The sequence below is a fragment of the Oryx dammah genome, unplaced genomic scaffold (assembly GCF_014754425.2).
Source record: "Oryx dammah isolate SB20612 unplaced genomic scaffold, SCBI_Odam_1.1 HiC_scaffold_27, whole genome shotgun sequence".
Taxonomy (NCBI): domain Eukaryota; kingdom Metazoa; phylum Chordata; class Mammalia; order Artiodactyla; family Bovidae; genus Oryx; species Oryx dammah.
In genome coordinates this window covers 104,809,717-104,834,201 of record NW_024070211.1, presented here as the reverse complement: position 1 = coordinate 104,834,201, position 24,485 = coordinate 104,809,717, and the positions used below count along the sequence as shown (strand labels likewise).

The 24,485-nt window shown below is 35.6% G+C and overlaps 1 protein-coding gene across 1 annotated transcript in view; it reads left to right on the top strand.

The window, feature by feature from the left end:
- SCN3A (sodium voltage-gated channel alpha subunit 3) overlaps positions 1-24,485 on the top strand; it is an 87,641-nt gene that overhangs the window by 14,531 nt on the left and 48,625 nt on the right. The window contains exons 8-13 of the mRNA XM_040229262.1: positions 5,241-5,382; positions 6,432-6,638; positions 14,246-14,536; positions 19,483-19,827; positions 20,856-20,988; positions 22,294-22,532. Of these exons, the coding sequence (XP_040085196.1) occupies positions 5,241-5,382; positions 6,432-6,638; positions 14,246-14,536; positions 19,483-19,827; positions 20,856-20,988; positions 22,294-22,532 (1,357 nt within the window). The remainder of the gene's footprint in view (positions 1-5,240; positions 5,383-6,431; positions 6,639-14,245; positions 14,537-19,482; positions 19,828-20,855; positions 20,989-22,293; positions 22,533-24,485) is intronic.

The window sequence follows — 24,485 nt, the reverse complement described above, 5'->3', positions numbered from 1 at the left end:
TGGTGCTGCCTACCTAGGAAGTACTTTCTCCAGCTTTTGGGATTGGTATTTATTCTAAACTCATAGTCATTAAAATCATCCCTTTGGGAGAAGATCTTTTATCCAGAATTTCACAGATAAGATTTACATGAATTTTTCTTTTAAGAATGAAGGTCCAGTGTCTGTCTTATCTGTAAATCCATCAGAGTCATTTAAGAATTACAGGGAAGGAAAAACAAGATAGGCACATTTTGACTGGTGTTAGGATGTGTTCCCTCATAGCTCAGTTGGTAAAGAATCTGCCTGCAATGTAGGTGACCCGGGTTTGATTCCTGGGTTGAGAAGATCCCCTGGAGAAGGAAATGGCAACCCACTTAATATTCTTGCCTGGAGAATCCCATGGACAGAGGAGCCCAGCATGCTATAGTCCATGGGGTCGCAAAGAGTCAGACATGACTTAACGATTAAACCATAAACCACCACCAGGATGTGTTGATGGGACAAGTTTTGCCCTGATTGGAAAAGATCCCAGGCTGTAACATGGTCATCAGGGTGCAAATCCAGTTGGAAAACTGCTTTGAGAAACTCAGATACTCTTGAAATTGAACGAAACCCCGTATACAAGGAATCCAAGTGGCAGATGTATGTCAAAGGCATGTTCTGGTCTGCATCTGCGTATTTTATAGTTCTTTTCTGTCACATTACACAATAAGAGATGCTGTAATGTCTGAGTCATCCTGCTAGTCTCCCATACTTAACATATTTTGCCAAAAGTACTGCAAATTAATTATAAGTCAGGGTGCTGTGCTGTGCTTAGTCGCTTGGTTGGGTCTGACTCTTTGTGATCCCATGGACTCTAGCCCACCAGGCTCCTCTGTCCATGGAGAATTCTCCAGGCACGAATACTGCAGTGAGTGGCCATGCCCTCCTCCAGGGGATCTTCCCAATCCAAGGATCAAACTGGGGTTTCCTGCATTGCAGGTGGATTCTTTACTGAAGCCCATAACTCAGGATCAAGAGTGAAATTTTTTAAAGCCAAGGGATAGCAATAGTGACTCTTAGATCACAGAACTTACAGAGAACATATTTTGAGTCATCCCAGAAGATTGGAGAAGGAAATGGCAACCCACTCCAGTGTTCTTGCCTGGAGAATCCCAGGGACGGAGCAGCCTGGTGGGCTGCCGTCTATGGGGCCGCACAGAGTCGGACACAACTGCAGTGACTTAGCAGCAGCAGCAGCAGAAGATGGGAAACTGGTGTGATCATAAAGATCTAAGAGGATTATTAAAACCATATACCAGTAACAGAGATAGAATTTGGGGGAATTTTTTTTCCTGACAGTTTTTCCAAACTTTGATAGGAGAGGGTAGAGAACAGGAGCATAAGTCCTACAGTTCATATACGTGAGTGTGTGCTAAGTCACTTCAGTCATGCCCAACTCTTTGTGACCAACGGACTGTAACTTGTCAGGCTCCTCTGTTCATGGGATTTTCCAGGCAAGAATACTGGAGGGGGTAGGCATTCTCTGCTCCTACTGTTCATATATACCTGGGTTAAAATCCTAACTCCACCATTTACAAACTCTTGACCTTGGAGAAGAGTGAAGCTCTCTGTATTTAAGTCTATTTATTTCTAAACTGAAGAGTAATATCATCTCTCCCTTCAGGTTGTTATGGTGATCAGTTACTAAAGCACTTGGACTAGCACCTGGTCTGTCATAAACATTTATTCCATGTTGGCTATTGTTTTTATTATTATAGTTAATGTAAAAGCTTACATAAAATTTTGGAAAGGGTTGGTTAATGTATACTTTATCTCTATTAAACCCCAGTAATCACTTCCCTTTATTGAGTATCTGTTATGGGTCAGGTAATTTACACGGTAAAATTGATAGTCACTCTATTGTTAAACATCAAATAAAATTCTAAAGAAATCTACTCCATTTTAAGACTCCCTATAAGGCTATAGTAATCAAGACAATATGGTATTGGGAAATACTCGATATAGATCAATGAAAGGGAACAGAGATTCAAAAAAACAGACTACAAAAATGTAGTCAACTAAATTTGCCAAAGAAAATTCAATTCAATAGAGACAGGAAAGTGCTTTCGAGAAAGAATGCTAAAAGAATTGGAGATTCATGTGCAATGAAATGAACTTAGATACAGCTTTATACTGTACACAAAAAGTAACTTAAAACCAATCATAAACCTAAATGCAAAACACACAAAACTATAAAAATTCTTTAAGAAAACATAGAATAAAAGCTACATGACTTCGGATTTTTTGATGAGCTTTAAAATATAACCCTCATAGCATAATACCTGAAAGAAATAATTTATAAGTTGGATTAAAAAGCTTCTGCTCTGCAAAGACACTGTAAAGGGAGTGAAAAGACAAGCCATGGAGTGGGAAAAATATTTGCAAAATACATATCTGATAAATGATTTGTACCCCCAATACACAAAGCACCCTTAAAATCAAAAAAATAAAATAACCCAATTTTAAAATGGGCAAACTGAACAGATACCTACAGAAGAATATACACAGATGGCTAATATGGATATATAAAGATGCTCGACATCATTTGTCAGGAGGGCGTTGAAAGGTAAAACGATAATGAGTTACTATTATAAATCTATTAGAGTGACTAAAATTAACAGCAACAAAAAAACCCTGACAATACCAACTGCTGGTGAAGATGCAAAACAACAGGAATTCTCATTCATTCACTGCTGGCTAGAATGCAAAATAGTACAGTCACTTAAAAGACAAGTTGGCAGTTCCTTACAAAATAAACACAGTCTTACCATATAACTCAGTAATTACCCCACTAACTATTTAGCTAACTAATTTGAAAATTTATATCCACACAGAAGCCTGATGTAAATATCTATTTATACCATCTATATTCACAATCACAAGAAACCAGAAGCAATCAAGTTGTCCCTAAAGAGCTGAAAAGATAAACAAACCATGGTATATTCATACAATCAAATATTATTGAGTAATAAAAATAAATAAGCTATCAAGCCATAAAAATATTGATGAACCTTAAATGCATCTTAATAAGTAAAAAAAAAAGAAAAGGCAATCTGAAAAAGCTACATTCTGTATAATTCTAATTGCATGATATTCTGGAAAAGATACATAATAGAGATAATAAAAAGATCAATGTTTTCCAGGGGTTCCGGGTAGGGGCTTGACTGGGTGATGTATAGGGGATTTTTTAAGGTGGGGAAATTATTCTGTATGACTCTGAAATGGTAAATATTATTTGTCAAATTTACAAAACTTTACAGCACAAACACTTAATACTATATGCAATTTTTTTCTAATCATGTGAGGACGAGAGATCTCAGGTTGAAACACAGACTGTGACAAAGTATCTAAATACATTTAAATAATAAACCGAAGGAAGGGAATAGGTATTAATCTAAGTAACTTTGGAAATGAATGGAGCCTATAGGACTAAAGGCAAAAGGAACTATACTCTTCTTGATAAAGTTGTTTCCAATCACAGTATGGATTAACAATCCAGAAACAATTATGCATGTACACTGGCACTGAAAAATTAAGTATATAGATAGTAGATGACAGAACTCAGGTTTCTCACTTTTGGAGTGAGGGGTTACAGATAAGAAAAGGGAGTCTGGAATGATCCAGCAAAAATGAAATAAAGTTGGAGAAATGACTGTGACCTCATGTTTAGTTTAACCTAGGCAGGCACAGGTGGCTATATGTATAGTATTAGTGTCATTGCTTCTGGGCCCTCAGTTGGCAGGGCGAGGAGACAAATGTGTATACACAAACACAGACACACATTTATCATGGTTTCTAATGCCACTGTTCAATAAAAGAGCAAAGGCTCCTTGGAGAAATGGTTGATTCTAGGACTGGGGCAGGAAATATGAAAGATGAGCCTGGACCATATCTTAGTGCCAGAATCTAAGAAAGTGTGGAAAGACAAACAAAAACAAAACACATACCACCATATGTGATGGCAAAGAGATATAGGAGTCACCTGAAAATCTCCCAATGGCCAAAAGTGGAACAACATAAGCAAATCTATACAATGATATTATACATATAATTGCATTATAATTCAAAGTGTAAGATGAATATCCATGAGTATACACTCATAAAACAGATTGAATAATAGATAAATAAATAAGATAATAGATAAATCTCATGTAGAATTCCAAATAAATTTCTGCACATACCCGACTCTTAAGAAGGTAGATCATAATTCCCTGCTCCTTGTGTGTAGGCAACACCTAATGACTATTGTAAAGAGAGCAGGATGGAAAAACAAGGAAAAAAAAGAGTAAATTTACAATGGAGAAACCAGACAAACACTATCTCAAGTCAGGTGATGAAAGTTATTATCAATAGTGATAAGTCATATTGATAGCATGTACCCTTGATATGATGTAAGATAATGATACTTTACATCTGTGGTCTTCCTCCCCAAAAATCCATAACCTCAATATCTAATCATGAGAAAAACATCAGACAAATCCCAACTGAAGGAAATTCTAACCAGTATTCCTCAAAAATGTCAAGCTAATCAATAACAAGGGCAAATCTGATAAGCTGTCACAGCAAAGAGGAGCCTTAGAGAGACACGCTGACTAAACGTAATGTGGCCTCCTGGGTGGGATCTTGGAATGTAAAAAGGATATTAAGGAAAAACTGAGAAAATAAGAATGAATGATGGACTTTGGTTAATAAAATGTATCAATATTGATTAAAACATACCAACGTAAGATGTTAGTAATACAAGAAACCCGGTATAGGACATATGGGAAGTTTCTGTACTCTGTAATTTTTCGGCACATCTAAAATTATTCTATAATAAAAATTTTATTTTAGGAATTTTTACAGAAGTGGCTAATGAAGTAACTCATTAAGCAGTTCCCTACCTTTTGGCTGTTTTCTGGGTTTTCATTTTTAATCATTGATTGCTGCCACTTTGAAAAGAGAGGTGTCCATGCAAAAATGTGTGATTTCTGCCGCTCTGCCATGCTAAACGTCTATAAATAGGACTCCTGTGCACCTAAGTTTTCTATTGGTTTTCCTGATAAATTTCATCTGATAACAGTTTCACTGTGAGCAGTTACCTAAAGTGTTCCGGATATGAAAGCAAGAAAATTCATCACAGATAGCAACTCTGGGTTTTAACAATTCCTATAAATCAATATGGATTCAAATAGCTATAACTGCTCTGCTGAGCCCAGCTCCCTTCCTCTCTCTTGCAGCCAATGTCCAGAAGGATACATTTGCGTGAAGGCTGGTCGAAACCCCAACTATGGCTACACAAGCTTCGACACTTTTAGCTGGGCTTTCTTGTCTCTATTTCGACTCATGACTCAAGACTACTGGGAGAACCTTTATCAGCTGGTAAATGTCTTTGTCCCTTTGGGTTGTAATAACAAAATGCCATAACGGAAATACATTTCTCATAGTTATAGAGACTGGGGAGTCCAAGATCAATACACCAGCATTCTGGCAAGAGCCTTCTTCCTGGCTCATAAGCTACCTTTTTGCTGTGTCATCACCTGGAGGAAGGGACTAGGGATCTCTCTGGAGGCTCTTTCTCTTAGGCACTAATCCCATTCATAAGGGTCCCACTCTCATGACCTAAGCACCTCTCAGAGGCCATACCTCTTAATACCATCACATTGTGCTTTAGGATTTTAACACACAATTTGGTAGGACACTCACATTCAGAGCACAGTAGTAAGGTTCAAAATAACATGCATAGAATTTAAATTTATGAGCATATATGAAATCACAAGTATAGGCATTTGTCTATAATACTCTAAAATACTGAGAAGGGTCCATCATAAAGCGAGTGTGCCTAGGATCCCAACTGTTCATTCAGTCAGTACACGTATTTTGACATTCTTTGTTGAGAAGCATTCTGCTAGGGGCTATGGAGGATGCAGAGAATGTTCATGACTTGAACTTATAATATAGTTGTGGATGTAACAAGAACATGTGAAAAGATTTTAAAATTCAGTTATATAAAATTTTCAAATTCAACTTAAGGTTAATTGGCACTAGGAGGGAAGAAAGATGTTATCTCTAGATGATTCGGAAAGACAGTGTGGACTGAGTAGTAACTCCCCTGAAAGGAATTAAAATAGTGTTCTTACTTGTAATATTTCCCTGCATTATAGACTCTAAGAAAAAGGAGTTTAGTAGTCCTCAAGTGTATATCCAATATGTACAAATTTAAAATATGTATGCTTACATCGAATGACACTACAATCATGCCTCAAATAATTTTACTTGTGTGTGTGTGCATTTTAAAATAAATAATCTTGGTCAAATGAACTGTATGCTAATACGCATTCGTCTTCCATCTATCTAATGTTAGTAAGCAGATCTTTCTTTGGGGACATTTTATAAAATACTGTTGAGATTGATCTTTTTCTTCCCCCTAGACATTGCGTGCTGCTGGGAAAACATACATGATATTTTTTGTGCTGGTGATTTTCCTGGGCTCGTTTTATCTGGTGAATTTGATCCTGGCTGTGGTGGCTATGGCTTATGAGGAACAGAATCAGGCAACGCTGGAAGAGGCGGAGCAGAAAGAAGCTGAATTTCAGCAGATGCTCGAACAGATTAAAAAGCAACAGGAAGAAGCTCAGGTACTAAGTGACAATAAGCAAAGCTGCTTTATTATCATCATCATCATTGTTATTGTTATTTAAAGTAGGCATATTGTACCACAGAGGTAAAATTGGTACTGGCTTTTCATATGGTACACTGGCATAGTCATTAGAAAAGAGAAAGCTATTGAAACTTGAAATTGTTTCCTAAGTTAGAGTCAAAGTAACTTTTTAGATATTATATATAAGGAAACTGAGGGCTTCTCTTATAGCTCAGTTGGTAAAGAATCTGCCTGCAATGCAGGAGACCTCAGTTCTATCCCTGGGTCGGGAAGATCTGCTAGAGAAGGGATAGATACCCACTCCAGTATTCTCGGGCTGTGTTCAGCTGGTAAAGAATCCACCTGCAATGTGGGAGACCTGGGTTCGACTCCTGTGTCAGGAAGATCCCTTGGAGAAGGGAAAGGCTACTCACTCCAGTATTCTGACCTGGAGAATTCCATGGACTGTAGATGGGGTCACAAAGAGTCGGACACAACTGAGAGACTTTCACTTTCATGAGGAAATTAGCTCAGGGTAGAAAACATTCAGGATGAGGTTAACTATGCAATTATCTTATGAAATCTCGGGGAACAACTTTATTTTCACTTTAATACAAAAAAAAAAAGATTCATAACTGGTATTTCCAAATATTCCTATTTCACCCCTAATTACACTTGAAGTTTTATTCTGTATTGATTGATCTCAAATGTGATCTCAAATTTTGAACTCAAAACTTCATGCCTACCTATGCTTAATCATTCTTCAGGATTTCTATAGCACAATATGGTATCAGGATATTTGGAAGGCATCTGCTATTAGAGCCGACTTTAAATTTTCATTAGTATTAAAGGCTGTTTGGGCTAGGGGCATAGAGAATGGGGCATTCATGTCTTGAGGAAAAAAGAGAGAAGAGCAATATTTGATTACAAGAAAAAACATAAAGTGAAAGATGAAAGTCATGGAAAGACAAATCAAAATCCAATTCATGTCAGTGAGAATTATATCCTTTACATCTTCACCAGCTTTGGTATGGTCAGTCTTATTGACCATTCTCTGTGTTGTGTTAGTTGCTTAGTCATGTCAGACTCTTTGCGACCCACAGACTGAAGCCTGCTAGGCCCCTCTGTCCATGGAATTCTCCAGACAAGAATACTGGAGGGGGTTGCCATTCCCTTCTTCAAGTGATCTTTCTGACCCAGGGATCAAATCAGTTCTCCTGCACTGCAGGCAGATTCTTTACTATCTGAGCTACTTGGGAAGCCTGTTGACCATTCTACTAAGCAGTATTTCATTTCTGTCTCATTTTGCATTTTCTTAACAATTAGTGAAGCTGAGCATCTTTTCTTGTTCTTATTTTCTATCTGTATGGATTCTATTGTAAAGTGGATGTTCAACTATCTACCCCATATTTTTAGCTAGGTTGTTTTCTTATTATTGAGACTGAGTAATTTTTATGTATTAAAAAAATAAGTCCTTCATGATAACTATTCCTTGCATATATTTTCTCTCAACCTGTAATTTGTCTTTCATCCTCTTAACTGTACATTTTGAGGCAAAAGTTTCAAATTTTGATGAAGTACAATTTATGAAGATTTTTTTCTGTTTCTTTGATCTTGCTTTTGGTGTCGCATCTAAGATATTTTTGCCAAGTCTCCATCACAAATATTTTCACCTAATTTTTCTTCTGCAAGTTTTATGTTTTATATTTAGGTCAAAGACCCCATTTTAAGCTAATTTTTCTGTAAGGTGGTGTGATTTAAGAGTTGAGCCTTTTAAAAAATTGATTGTGTTATTCGCTCACTCATATCCAACTCTTTGTGGCCCCATGAACTGTATCCCACCATGCTCCTCTGTCAATGTAATTCTTCAGGCAACAGTATTGGAGTGGGTAGTTAGTCCAAACTCCAGGGGATCTTCCCAAGCCAGGGATTGAACCCAGGTCTCCTGCATTGTAGGCAGATTCTTTACCACTTGAGCCACCAGGGATGCCCTTTTTTTTTGCATATGGATACCTAACTATTCCAGCATCATGCGTTGAACAAAATATTTTTTCTCCACTAAACAGCCTTTGAAACTTTGTCAAAATCAATTGTCCATATGTGAGTAAGTCTATTTCTGGATTCTATTTTATTCAATTGATTTATCTTTACACCAAATCCACACTCTCTAATCACTGTAGCTATTGACTGAGTTTTGAAATCAGATAGTGGTAACTCCCCAACTTTATTTTTCTCACTCAAGACTGTATTGACTATTCTTGGTCAAATATATTTTTAAAACATGTAGCTGCATATGAGTTTTAGAATTAGCTTGTTAATTTTAGTTCACATAGCTTCTACCATTACATCTTCAAGTTTATCATCTTTTCTTTTGTATCATCAGATTTGTCTTTGTCCCACCCAGGGTATTTTCATTTCAAACATTATAGCTTTCATCTTGAAAAGTTTGATCGGAATTTCTTTTACTTCTCCCACATAGGTAACATACTGAACATACACAATACAGTTATAATAAATGTTTATGAGTCCTAAAGTCCTTGTCTGCTAATTCTAATATCTGTGTCAGATCTTGATCAATTTTAATCATTTCTGTTCATTATTGATTATATATTCCTGATTTTTTTTACATTTATGGCAAACTTTGATTAAATTCCGGACATTTGAAACTTGATCTTTTGGGGTGCTGGATATTTTTGTATTCCTATAAACATTATTGATCTTAGTTTGAGAACATAGTTAAATTACTTGTAAACAGTTTGATCCTTTTCCATCTTCAAATCTTTGAAGATTTGTTAGGTATAACTTAGAACTTAGTCTAAGGTTAATTATTCCCTACTGCTACATGAAAACCCTTCTGAAAACTCAGCTCAATGTCCCCATTCATAATTTCTTCAAAACCATTGTTACATGTATCTAGGCTGCTCAGCGGTTGTTTTAGGAGGAAGAGTGAATCAGATCTGTTACTATATCTCAACCAGAAGCAGAAATCCAAATAATTTTTGTGCATAGTGATTTTTTTAAATGGATGTTCCCAAACATTAGAGGCATTATTTGAATGTCAGTATATCCTTGGAATTATGTGTTGAAAATTTAAATTTTTAATAATTCTGAGTTACTCTGAAGATGCACAACATACAGCAATAGGTACTTTTTACTGAGGCATTTTGTGTGTGTGTGTGTGTGTGTGTGTGTGTGTGTGTGTGTGAGACAGATTTGACAATGAATTGCTTATCTGGTTACTCAGACCAACCATATACTTAATAGTTGCTGAACATGATGACTCTATTTTCCTGTTAACACTGGATACAGAGTAGTATCATCGTTACAGTTTATTAATCTATAAAAAAAGTCATAAACTAATTTGGTGATAACTTGAGTGTAACTTATAAAGTATACCTCATGCTTGCCAGGAATTTCTCCTATATTTCAAGTATTCAAGAGTTTATTCCAGATTGTTACAAATAAAACATATTTGTAAGATGATGAAATGGTAGCTATTTACAGGGCAAAGAATTTTTTCATTTCAAAGCTAAAAATAAAAGTTATAGGAAATAATATATATGTGTATACACATATACACAGGTAGTGCATACTAGTTGTATTTTAAAACATTGGGTTATTCTATCATCATTTACAAAAACAGACAAAGCAATGTGCATGACAATACTAAACTGACCTACAGGACAGGAGTAAGAATGTATTCTGAAATGCAGTCATTTTAGGATAAAATATTACATCAGTTAAAAGAGTATAATCTTTAAAATTTAGCAGTAAATACACTATGTCTAGTAGAAGTTTAAAGAATCTGATTATCTATATCCTAATTAGGTCAGTCAAAATGTCAGTTCTTTTCACTTGAAAGTTAGTTATTGGAGTCCAGAGATCAAATCATGATTTGATTCAGCATTAAGTTCATATACACAAAAGTTTAAACTGATTTCAGGGTAACTTATCCCAGTGTTTTAATTTTGATGGGGATGGCATGGGTGCTAAGCTAATTTTACTTCCTTCTTGACAGTGCAGGTAACAGTGACCAGTAAATAGCCCATGCTGATGGAGAGGTGAGAGGTGGGGACAGAAAGAGAGGGAGACTTGGTACACCCGTGAGATCACTGGGGCTGCAGTGTAATGTGAGTCTGGTTAATCACCTGCGACTCTTCAAAAGCTGCTATCCAGCTAATGACTTCATGAAGTCTAGCATCATTTCCATTTTTATTTAATATATGTTCAAAGACCTCTAAGTGCTAGTCACTGTTTAGACATGAAAAAAAAGTCATATTCAGCTCACAAACCAAGTACAACTTTAAAAGACAAAGACAAACTGACAAAGAGAAATGTTTTGTCCTATGTCATCATAATTGTGTTTGGCATTTAATTTGTGATCTTTAAATGTCTAAATGCTCAGCGTAGCGTATTCCACAGCAGTATATATTGGTCTGATAGGAAAAATTTAGCAGTAAACTTTGGGACAAAATTAGAAATAGTGACATTTAAGAGGCCCGATATAATTTGGGGTAGAATTATAATAAGTATAGTTAATGTCTTGAGGTTTTAAAATGAGATTTTAAAACTGGATCTTATGTTTACACTGAAGTGTAGTCACAGATATATTTTTATTTTATTTTTTAAACACACACAGATACAGCAAGTTATAGAGCCTCCTTTGTTTCACACAGAGATAAGAAAAACAAAATTGTTATTCCCTGTGGAAATATTAAGCACATATTTGTTATCTGTTACAATAAGAATTCAGCAAACCCACTGTGAAAGTAACACTATCAGCCTAAGTAAGCAGGACGTTGGCCATGTCACAGGGCTGCGTATAAACAGGTACACAGACATGGGAGGTGACAGGAAACATCTGCCTCTGAGGGGATTGGCAAATCCCTGGAAGTGGAATAAGTGACAGATTCAAGTTGACGAGTGACACAGAAAATGTGTTGTGTCGGGAGGTTACCGTTGTTGCCTTACAAAAATCTGTTTTGGTTTTGAGTTATTCCAATTGTTTACCCAGTCTAGGAAGGGAAATCATGTCTTATGCAAAACAAATTCTGGAAGTGATTTAAATGGACCTGAGTTTCAGAATTATGTCAAGAGACTATTACCACCACTTCCACTTCCTTTTTTCCTGACAACAAACAAGTGAATAAATGATTTGGCATATACATTGAATGTTTTTCTCTATACAAAGTGGAAAGGAAAATTAAGGACTTTATTTGGATAAAAAGAAATATGTATACTTTCATTCTCTCAAGGAGTGCTGTAAATTATGTATCTCCTATGTATCATGCACTATGCAACTATATTTAACTTGCTCAAATTAGTCCTTCATTTATCCACTTTATTTTATGCTTTTATATTAAATTTATTCATATTTATAAAGGTCCCTTAATATTTATCATCTTTCATTACTGACATTAAAAGTGATATCCATGATCAAGAATTTAATTGGGACTTCAATGGTGGTTGAATGTTTAAGTCGCAAAGATTCCACTGCAGAGGGCACGTTTGACTGATCCCTGGTGAGGGAACTAAAAACTAAGATGCTGCATACCACATGGCTCAGCCAAAAAAAGAGAAAAGTTCAATTAAAAAAAATCTGGATATCTGATTATATGCATTTTATAAATATATAAATTCTGAATTAATGTTTCATTTAAATGTTAGGATTGTCTTTTATCAAGTTTTAGATCTGGGTTTCTACAATGAATATGGCAATCAATATAAACATTTTACATGTTTCTTGGCCCAACACATATATTTAGTACTATGGTTCCCACCTGTGGGTCATGTTAATCCCATGGAATGTGTATCATAGTACCTTTAGTTTTATACCTTTAAAAAAATTTTTAGTTGAGATGAGGTTCAGAAATAGAACTCCTTAGAAGGGTGTGCTTCTCAAGAAGGAGAAAACAAAGGAGAAAATATTGTCAAAGCATTCAATATGAGTTTTATGTTCTTTTCTGAAATATATTTCTGTTATGCAGACTATTCTGAAACCTAGCTTTTATGAGATCTTGAAAAGTCAAGTTTGTCTTATTCTTCCCATACCCCCATTCAGTATCTGAGACAACTGACAGTATAATGCCTTTTTTTTACCCTTATTCACCAAACATTTACTGAATCTTTTTTATGTCAAGTGACATAATATGCAATGTGCACACAGACAGACAGACAGACACAAACACACATACACACATACACAAATGACAGAATTCCTGTCTATAGGAATAGACAAGAATATGTCTAGTGGCAAAGAGGAGAAGATAGAACAAAGAGCAGCTGTATTAGAGTTGTTTGTATTCAGTAATGACATATGTAAAGAGTTGAACCAGTAATCTAATATTTTAATTATTTCCATTTTGATGATTATGTTTGTAAACAGGAACATACTTAATGAGAACTCAGCTTTGAATTTCATATCCTCTCCAGTTAGTGTTTAGATCATTTTCCAGTTAAAAATACCATTCATGTAAATAAAAATACAAAAGATTTGGCATGCCATGTTTCACCTCAAAGCTGATGTGTTTCTTTAGTAGGTGCAGAAATTTAAAATGCTTAAGAAGTGCTTGCTTCAGCAGTACATATACTAAAATGCTTAAGTATACTCAGTGTTGAAATATGGAAAGAAAATATTTGAAGTAGTCATAATCCTTTGAATGATTATTACAGGTATTTATTGACTGATATGTTAATCTTTTGTTATTATATGTAATAATAATAATTAATAAACATTTAAAATTTTAAGCTAAAAGTGCTATGCAATAAATTAATCGTGTTAGACTCTGGGATTAATATGACCTCAGGAATGGGAGGGCTTGCCAGGTAGCTGAGTGGTAAAGAATCTGCCTGCCAATGAAGGAGACGCAGGTTCAACCTTTTGGTCAGGAAGATCCCCTGGAGGAGGAAATGGCAACCCACTCCAGTATTCTTGCCTGAAAAATCCCATGGACAGAGAAGCCTGGCAGGCTACAGTCCATGGGGTCACAAAGAGCTGGGCACGACTGAGCGGATGAGTACGCAGGAACCCAGAAATGCGAATAATAGTACTGAATGTGATTCAAATGAAAGAAGAGGATAAGTTAGCCAATACATTCCTACTACTTCCCCCTAGAGGTAAAAAGGAGATACTTTAAATGCTTTGAGTTCACAAAAAAAGAAAAGCCTTTTGTCCTAGATTTAGAAGAAAAAAATACCACTCAGTTGTTCACAATCACAAGTGGGAGGAACAAACCTATGGATGGAATTGGAATAGTAATCAGACCAGACACCACCACTAAGAGAACATTTGCTTTTAAAGCGTAGAAGATATTTTTAAGAGAGCAGTTGTTCCCTGAAATGAAGCAAATCTCAACAGAGTTTTTTAAAAAAGACTTCAGAAGATGTGCCAAACCAGACTTTTCTAATTCATAAGCTAACATATCGCTCTATACTATGCAAAAATGTATCATTATTAAGTAAGCTCTCTTGTAGTAAAACATAAAAATGACCAGAAAAACATACATTTCAAATATAGTTCATTGTATTAAATGGCAACGTATGTACCACAGTCAACTGTTTTCCAAAGTTGCATGTTCTAAATAGTGCCTGGTTTTATTTACACAGGCAGTTGCAGCAGCATCAGCTGCTTCAAGAGATTTCAGTGGAATAGGTGGGTTAGGAGAGCTCTTGGAAAGTTCGTCAGAAGCATCAAAATTAAGCTCCAAAAGTGCCAAGGAGTGGAGGAACCGAAGAAAAAAAAGAAGACAGAGGGAGAATCTTGAAGGAAACAACAAAGGAGAGGGAAACAGGTTTCCCAAGTCTGAATCTGAGGACAGTGTCAAAAGAAGAAGTTTCCTTTTCTCCATGGATGGAAATCGACTAACTAGTGACAAGAAATTCTACTCCCCTCATCAGGTACAGCTTTCTACTAAGGATTCCAGTTTGTTTTGTCATTTCTGTATCTTCGTATATTTTTGTAGTATCTGGTGTAAATGAGGGACAGGGAACTAACATTTAATATGATTATTTAAATGTATATCATAAATTGTCTTTAAAAGAGACTTTTATTAAATCATTAATAACTTTTACTTTACAGTAATCAGTTTTAAGCACTATAGTATTTTGAGGCCATTTTCTCAATCTGCTTTGTTGGGAGGTAGGAGGAGTGAAACCTATCTATCAAACTTTTTCCTTCAGTGAGGCAGTTTTGTAATCTCTTGTCTACCTTTTCCATTTTGAGACCTCAAATGAACCGACCTTTTTTGCACATGGTTTTCTGCCTTAAATACCTGAGTATTAGATATTACTAATATCTAATGTATTAGATACATTACTGCAAGATATGTATGAATTTTGCAAAGAAATGTCTCTGGGTTTTGTTTCTGTCTTTTGATGTGAGAACTGTACTATTGTGATCTTCCATTATGCTGATATGGTGTCATTCCATGATACATTAGGATGAAATTATGACCCAAATTCTCTCGAAGAGAATTAAATAAAAGACAGTCTATTTTTGCTCTGATTTAATGCCAAGTACCCAATTCTTCAGCATATTTTCAAGTCAAATAGGGTAAATAGTATCAACTCTGTCTATAAGTATTATCAGTTGCATAATGAAGAGTAAATAGTTATGAAATCTGTGATAAGTACAGTTATGGCTTTGAACCCTATTTGGTTCCATTAGAATTTCATGTGCTATGAATTATTAACTCTTCTAATTATTTTAAGCTGAGTCAGCCAACCAACAAATATTTATTGCTCACCTACTATGGTTCACAAGAGGAAAGAAATAGTTCTAGAAAAAAATCAACTCAATGAACAAAACAATGTAATTCACTGACCTCATGGATTTTTATACAGAAGGAGGAGACAGACAATAAACAAGATAAGTAAGTCATAGACTATGTCAGAAAGTGATAAGTACAATTGGAGGGAAAAGGCAAGAAAAGAAAATTAAGAGCACTAGCTGGTGGTTAAAAAAAAAATTAAATAGGATGATTTGGGAAGCCTTGACTGTAAAGGAGACCTTGCGGCAAAGATTTTGAGGAGGCAAGAGAACAGGCTATCTATCGAAGTGCATTTTAGGCTCACTGAAGAGCAAGTGGAAGGCCCTGATGTGGTAATATGCCCAGAATGTTCAAGAAGCAGCTGAGAAGCCCCTGTTGAGTGAAACAAGAGGAGCAACAGCAATAGGAAGTTAGCTGAAAGTCAAGAGTTAAAATACTAAAAACAGAATTGGTGTATACATACATTATATGTAGTTCATTTCGTATTTGGAGATAGTGAGACAGACAGTTAGGGAGATGGGAAGAGAGAGAGATGGTAGGATGATAGGTAGGTAGACTGATAGATAAATAGATAAAACAGACAACAGATGTTACAAAGTAAAAGAAATAGCCTATTAGCATTGATAGTTACATACCCCAGCAAAAACATGCAGAAAACATTAACGCAATCACAAACAAAAATATACCAGAAGCATTTTACAGTTTCTGGTTGTGTAAACAAACTCTCTAAAAGGAAAGAGAGTTTGTTTACACAAACAAACTAAGGTGGACAGGGCATAATGTTCAAAACAAATATATCTTTAAAATCGTTAAGGCCAACTAGCCATAAATTATGAGTACCCTGTCCTCTACTAAAATAAATTTTAGGTGTTAGTTTACATTTATTATATTATTTTATTCTTAAATACAGAGTACATGTTCATAGTACAACATGAAAAAGTACTTAAAGGCAAACAATGGAAAGTGAATCCTCCCGCCAAGATTTTATATATGTTGTCTGAACACAGGGAAGCAATCTATTTTAAAACAGAAGCTTCATAGCTAGAACCAAGTGTAGTTGTTGACTTACTGAAAACATTGATAAGCCACACACATTTAACTTGAAATGCCATGCTTCTATTAGAACATCTTCAAATTCTCTGTGTCTTCCATTCTGACTTCCCAATTCACTTCAAGTTCAGTCCTTGCATGCAAGATTTGTCCTTACACCTAAATGCTTCAATTTTACCTTTTGCTACTGAAAATTAAGAAAAAGAATTCAGATTTACCTTCTAAGAACAAGACAAAAAAAAGATACCCAGAATTTATACTTTGGCATGCCTGAGGCAAAGAAAGTTGGGCTTTTGGTCCTTAATGCATGAAAGCTTGTTTTCCCTAGAGAAAGGGCTGCCACAGCTGTGGGTATTCCCTGCACTCTGCTGTATCTCTCAGTGTGTTATTTTTGGCTTATTTTCTCTGAATACTATTTTTGCTATCTCCTTTTTTCAGTCTCTGTTGTCTTAAAGCTGTGCTCACACCCATTATTATACTTTCCAAAGAGTGAACAGAAATTTCAAATAAACCCAGGGATTTGAAACGCCTCTGAAAACATGCCAAATAAAAACGTGCAAATTAAAGGCATGTACCACATACATTTTAGATCTACACACATACCACACACTCCCGACCAGTATGTGTAGACAGACTTTAGGTTTCCAAAGACAATATTCTAATACAGGTACATGAAGATGATTGAATTGAACCATCTTAGGAATTGGTGTAAGACAAAGCTGGTATTAGGGTTTCCATGGTGGCTCAATGGTAAAGTCTGCCTGCAATGCGGAAGACCCAGGTTCAATCTCTGGACTGGGAAGATTCCCTGGAGAAGGAAATATTTGGCAACCCACTCCAGTATTCTTGCCTGGAGAAGCCCATGGCCAGAGAAGCCTGCTGGGCTACAGTCTATGGGGTCACAAAGAGTCGGAAACAACTGAGCGACTAGCACTTTCACTTTCTTTTTCAAAGCTGGCATTCCTCTGAGTGCAGGGTGAGGTCCACCTAGAATCACCTAGAATGTATGTTTGAATTCTCAGATCCCAGTGTCCTGGGGCTTCCCTCACAGCTCAGTTGGTAAAGAATCTGTCTGCAATGCAAGAGCTCCAGGTTAGATTCCTGGGTTGGGAAGATCCCCTGGAGAAGGAAATGGCAACCCACTCGAGCACTCTTGCCTGGAGAATCCCATGGACAGAGGAGCCTGGCGGGCTATGGTCCATGAGCTCACAAGAATCAGACATCACCACACTATCACAGTGTCCTACCCCTGCTTACTGAATCCCAATTCCAAAAAGCTGGGACCTAAAAATACACACCAAGGTTTCAAAACATGGGTGTGGACATAAAAATATTATATTGATCGTTTAAATTGAGTGTGAGGAGATTAAAAACATCATCATTCCTTATTATTGAGGGCTGAATGAATGTCTTCACGATGTCTAATTTCTTGATCACTTTGATGACTGGAAAATCAGTCTAGCTACTGCCTGACATTGGGTAGACAAACCTGCTACATGAACTGAGTGTCACGTAGACACAATCTCAGCCTGGATAAGCTGTCATTAATTCCTGTGAATATTTCTAACCAAATCCAAAGGAACAGCACATTTCTCAATGAATAGTATCTTTCCAGAATATCACTGAGACAGAGGGCAAAAACAAGATTATTCTAGTGCTTTGCAGTAGGGAAAAGCCATAAAATAAAGCTAAAAATGGGGCATAATAAAATCAGCATGACCTAATTAGGCAGAGGGACCAAAACTAAATCCAAGGGAGTTTGCCTCCCTTATGGTTTTTTCTGCTAAAATTACTATTTTTGGTTTTACATTGAAGCTTCGTGGAAGAAAGGAAAGGTCTAGGTATATTTCCAGCTGCATGTGGATATGTATGCATATGTATGTGTATGTATCTACATATGTTACCCAGCTATACAGAGATAGGACAGGTCATGAGAGGTCGCTGGGGCAGGGGAGGGGATAGAATATGGGAAATGCCATTGTCAGTGAGGAAGGGAGTAAACAAAGATTCTGCAGGAGACTAGAGACGTTTTTGAAAACTATCATCAAGGCTAAAACAAACAAAGAATTATTTGGTGCTACTGATTTAAAAGCCATTCAAAAAATGAAAGAAGGGACTTCATGCTAAATTCTCATTATCTAATATCAGAAACTGTCTACTTGATTGATTCATAAATATATGTAAGTTTTAAAGTTTTTAATCATCCAGTTCCTTTTAATAAAATTAAATTGATATTAGAAGGATAAGCTGTCCTCTACATCACCCTTATCAGTGAAGACATGTATAAGTATTTTTAAAACTAGTGCTAAATTTTTAAGTAAGAATAGTAGTTTATACAGCAATCTAGGAATTCTTTCTGTTGGGTTTGCTATGGCATATATTCTCTCAAACAAGGTGAATCATTAGTAGCCATTTGGAAAACTTAGCAAATTTAGAAGACAGCATCATAGATAAGTTTTGTGGTTTTTATGCCCATGTGCAAAATACAAGAAGGTCCAGAAAATAACTTCCTTTTAAAACTCAAAAAAAGAGAATGGAGAGATAATGCCTTTGTTTTTAAATCATCCAGAAGAAACATACTTGGTCCAAATATTTTAAATTCAAGCCAACACTCTCACTTGAACTGTAACTTATTTTCCAAGTTGTGTGCCCTGTCAGATTATAGCATTTAGGAGTGAAAGCCACCTATCAAAAAGAATCATTTGTCCTCTCCAGCATCAGGTTCCCCATCTAGAACATTATGATAACAAAATCCACCTCATAGGACTACAGTGAAGATTAAATGAAGTGGTCATGCACTTAGTAAACTGCATATTAGAACTCCTAATCAGAAAAATTACTTAAATTTGTATTGTGGTCTTTAATAAAAATATCAAAACTTATGTGTTCTCTATAAACTTGATAAGCCGTGTTTAAGAGCAAGACTATTCTTACCCAAAAGCAAATAGATTCTGCAGTATTAAGACTTTCATTAAATAGTTGTGTCCCCTGTCCCCATTTTTTCCTTCCTTGCTCTCTCCTCAGTCTCTGTTAAGTATCCGTGGTTCCCTGTTTTCCCCACGACGCAATAGCAAAACAAGTATTTTCAGCTTCAGAGGTCGGGCAAAGGATATCGGTTCTGAAAATGACTTTGCTGATGATGAACACAGTACATTTGAAGACAGCGAGAGCAGGAGAGACTCACTGTTTGTGCCGCACAGACACGGAGAGCGACGCAACAGTAACGTTAGTCAGGCCAGTATGTCATCCAGGATGGTGCCAGGGCTTCCAGCCAATGGGAAGATGCACAGCACTGTGGATTGCAATGGTGTGGTTTCCTTGGTGGGTGGACCATCAGCTCTAACCTCACCTACTGGACATCGGCCAGAGGTGATAATAGATAATAAATTAGCTACTACTGACATTATACACCAATTTGAAATAATCAAGGCCTGGGCGGTTTAGCCTGTTATACTATCCTACTTCCCCAAAATTAAAGTCCTTAAAAATAACATGTGATTTTACTGAATGAAAAAAAAACAATAGAATCTTGAGAACCAATTGAAGCGTATGGAACCATTAACTTGCAAATGCTTTAGGTTAAAAGAGCCTGGTTTTTACAGTTTGGGGTGAAAACTCCTATCCGCAAATTCAACACGAAATAATGGACACTATGGCAACCTATTACAGATGTCTGTTCACCCAGAATTGTATAATAATCTATTCATATTCTGAAAATTTCATATCCTTAAAATTAAATAATTTAACGACCAACATACTGATAACAGGCAGTTTCGGTACAATTGCCAATATTTTACAGTGACTCTAAAATGTTCTGATGTCTATTAAATGACTCTAAAATGTTTTGATTTCTTATAGGATGGCACATGGAAATAATTTTAAAAATCTCAGGAAAGCACACACATTTCATTGTACACCTGTGTTTGTGCATAGAAAAAAATCTGCCCATATATGTCAATATTTTCAATATAGCCTCAAAGAAAATAATTCAGCCTTAATATTAATATTACATAATACTATTATTTGTTTTGGGGGAAGATTAATCTGATTTTCAACTATTCAAAAAGCTAAAATACTTTTCATTTAAATTAAATGAAATAATATATGGTTTATGAAAAATTTCTCTGGAAATTCCAACAGGTAAATTAAAATATTTCTGCAACATAATTGCTTTATACAATTGCATCCAACTGGTAAATTCTTGTTTTAACCCTGTAGGGTATCACCTGTGATTTTTTTAAGTATTTATAACTTAATAATAAATTAGTATTTTATTATTACTTGAAAATTGTTACTTGGGAAAACTGCACGTAGCATGACTTTCCAAAGAAATGCTAATGTTGTGTTGTATTACTCACTGAAAAGGGTGGTTTGAGCCATCAGTATTTGGTTTGCAGGGTACCACCACTGAAACGGAAGTCAGAAAGAGAAGGCTAAGTTCTTACCAGATTTCAATGGAGATGCTAGAAGATTCCTCCGGAAGGCAAAGAGCCATGAGCATAGCCAGCATCTTGACTAACACGATGGAGGGTAAGAAGGCAGCCATGGATAGTCAGCTTTCTATGATTATATAGTTTGGAGAACTATTACTTATTCCCATGGAATTATGAAAGTCAGTTACCCAAGATCAGAACTGTATAATAGACCTAAGTAGATATTATTTGGAATACACTATTATCACATTGATTACATTAATTACACATTGCCTCTATTTCTTTTTGATTCCGATTCTCATCTGACAAGTGATTATTTCACCACTTGAGAGCTCATCAGCGAGGATTTATCCTTATGTTATATTATCCTTAAGCAATTAGAGAAAAAACTTCTCTTTTTAAGTTTTGGTATGCAGAAGCACAAAGAAATATCTCTAAAACTTCAATCTGTTCTCCAGGCATAGAAGTGGTTATGGGTTGAGGAGGGATATGGGTTGAGTTGGAGAAATCAAAACCTGTGTTCCATTTCCACAGGAACCCTAAGAAAAGATCTTTCCTCCATCTTCCACTACACAGAAACCATTACATTCCTTTAATGAAGAGCTGACACTAATATTTGTTGATTTTGACACACAGAAATGGACAACAACTATTACTTCCTTGTTCATTCATTAAATAAGTCCCCATTTCTTCAAGTTTGGAGGAATATTACATCACTACTGTCATTTTATAAATCCCAATCAGAATTCAAATCTAACATAAATTTTTTAGAAAACTTCAATTATATTTTGTATTTTAGTCTATTGGTATATTGGATATGCAAATAGGCATATATTTCATATCTATTTTACCCATTAAATTACTAGTACCTTTTTAATAGGCTAGAATTCTGAAACAAAAATGAGTAAATATGAATAATAGAACTAGATTTGGGGCTGAATCTATATTAAAAAGAAAACATACTATACGATGTATACAAGATCAATACTAATGTGGAGACAGAAGAAAGGGTCACACATACTAAGAATCACAGTTCCAGAAAGTATTCTGAAAAAGCTCTTTCAAAAGAAACAGTAATTGATACATTTAATAGTTCTCTAAAACTTACTTTAAAATTCTGTTTTGATAAAGAAAATATAGCAATTTAATAACCCATTACCTAATTAATAAGTAATTAAGTTATTTAACTTGAGGCAAAATATTAAATTTGAAGTATTTTTTCAGCTTAAAGACATTTTTGATAAATATTTTGTGAAAATATTTAATGGAATTGTCTTCTCAATAAACTAAAATGAACTTCCGTCCCTAAGTAAAAGTATCAATTTTATCAAATAATGTATAATCTATAACCGTAATTTGTTTATATCGTTGTTTACTATCTCATTCTTTATTGTTCCCCCAGAACTTGAAGAATCTAGGCAGAAATGTCCACCATGCTGGTATAGATTTGCCAATATGTTCTTGATCTGGGACTGCTGTGATGCATGGTTAAAAGTAAAACATCTTGTGAATTTAATTGTTATGGATCCATTTGTTGATCTTGCCATCACTATTTGCATTGTCTTAAACACCCTCTTCATGGCCATGGAGCACTACCCAATGACTGGTCAATTCAGTAGTGTGTTGACTGTAGGAAACCTGGTGAGTTCATTTGAAGTTTACTTATTTACTTTGTCAGAAATAGGGCAGATAGACCATAAAAGAAATCCATTTGTGCTATGCAGAACCCCCGAACTATACCCTCTTTTCTCATAGGAAGAAATATCTAAAGGAATATTGAAGGGGTTCTCAGGGATAAGGTCTAGAATTCAACTGGTATGAATACAGACTGTTGAGACCAACATCTGTGCTGATTGATCATGGTGTTTTACCCTTTGTAAACTTGTTAAAACCTTTACTGTCAATCTTGCTGGAAAAAAAGCAGAAATCATGAGGTCTAATTCTGGCTCCATAAGCATGTAGTTTTAACACACACAGCTTATGAAGAAATAGTTCTTTGAAGGGAATACATAAAGATTAATTTCTGTGCAAACGAGGGCATAACTGTTTCAAATTGAACTGCCTAATAAAATGCTTCAGTAGAATTCACACAAGAGAAGAAATAGTTGATAAAAATGCATTTGTAATTTAGCCACACTCTAGTTCATGTTACTTGGGTAGACATTTGTATATGTGTATGCCGACATATACATTTCCTCCTTCTACATGAAGAAACTGAAATGGATGAACAAGTAAAAAAAGAATTTACATAGTTTATTAATCAAAACCTTTCTTTTTGGCACAAGATAGAAACAGAATTTAATAGCCTAAGAGGAAAATAAAAAGACTGTCTCATGAATTGGAAAGAAAAAGATGAATTACCAAACCATATGAGGATAATTTTGCAACTGGGCTTCAGGAAATGCTTTAACCAAGGGATTGGATGTAGCCCAACCATTCATTGCATCTTTTGTCTGTAGGTCAGGAAATATGATCACCCATACCTTGTTGGTTCTAAATCTTGTAGCCTCTGCAATGGAAAAACACTGAATCTCTGTTTCAGGTCCAGTTTAAAGACTCTTGCGATAGGACTCTGATTAGCATAGCTTGGATCAGATGCTCAGCTCTGGCTTAACCAACATTGGCGAAGGTAGATTCATGTGAAAATCGCAGTTCTGAGGAATTACACAGGTGGAGGATTAATTCCCAACAGAAAGAAGAAAGGGAATGGTGGACAAACAACTGTCTGAGTGTCTACTTCAATAAGTGATCTCAACTTCACTGCATCATTTGACTCATATAACACCCACCAGATTCTTGAGACTTTCTTCATCTTTGACACCTGAGATATTGATTTTTTTTTTTGTTTGTTTGATTGGCTCCTTCATCTTTCCAATCACTCTGTATCTCTGCTTCCTTTTCTGGACTTCTCTTCTTTTGCCTACTAGGGCTGTTTTTCACTCAATATTTGTATGTATTCAACAGCTCTAGGTATTATCTACTCTTATAAGTTGTGTTCTATTTCTGTATTTCCAGCAGTTAGAGATTATTGCCCCGGGATAACTTTAAACATCTGAAAGATGATCTTTCTCACAGTTTATTGAAAGCCCTAAAAATTTCAAGTTAGTTTTGTATTACCTCTAGTAGTAGTCTTTCAGTTTCAAAGAGGCTGCCAGCTTCAAAATAGAAACCTTTATTTCTTATATACAATTTTATATCAAGACCCATTGTTTCCTTTTTTCTAGGTATCAATTTTTTTACCTCTATAGCTACCATTAAAATTGTATTTCTAGTACTCTACACTCAGTCTGCTTTAATCTTGCCAAAGTATCTATTGTCTATATTTGTGGTTCAACAATCTTACCTGGTTTTCAACACTCCCCCTCTAATCCAATCCTTCCTATGCCATCTTATTTTCCATTGTTTCCTAACCAGTCATCATCAGTCTTCTCAGAACAGCCTTGACACTATAACCCAAATGTTTATATGTTTATATATGGAAAAGTAGTTCACTGTTCTCTATATTCATATTTAAAGTGTCCTGACTCAAATCACTTCATCTCAATTCTTCATATTCTTTAAGGTCCAACCACAGCTTCATCTCTCCTCTAATAT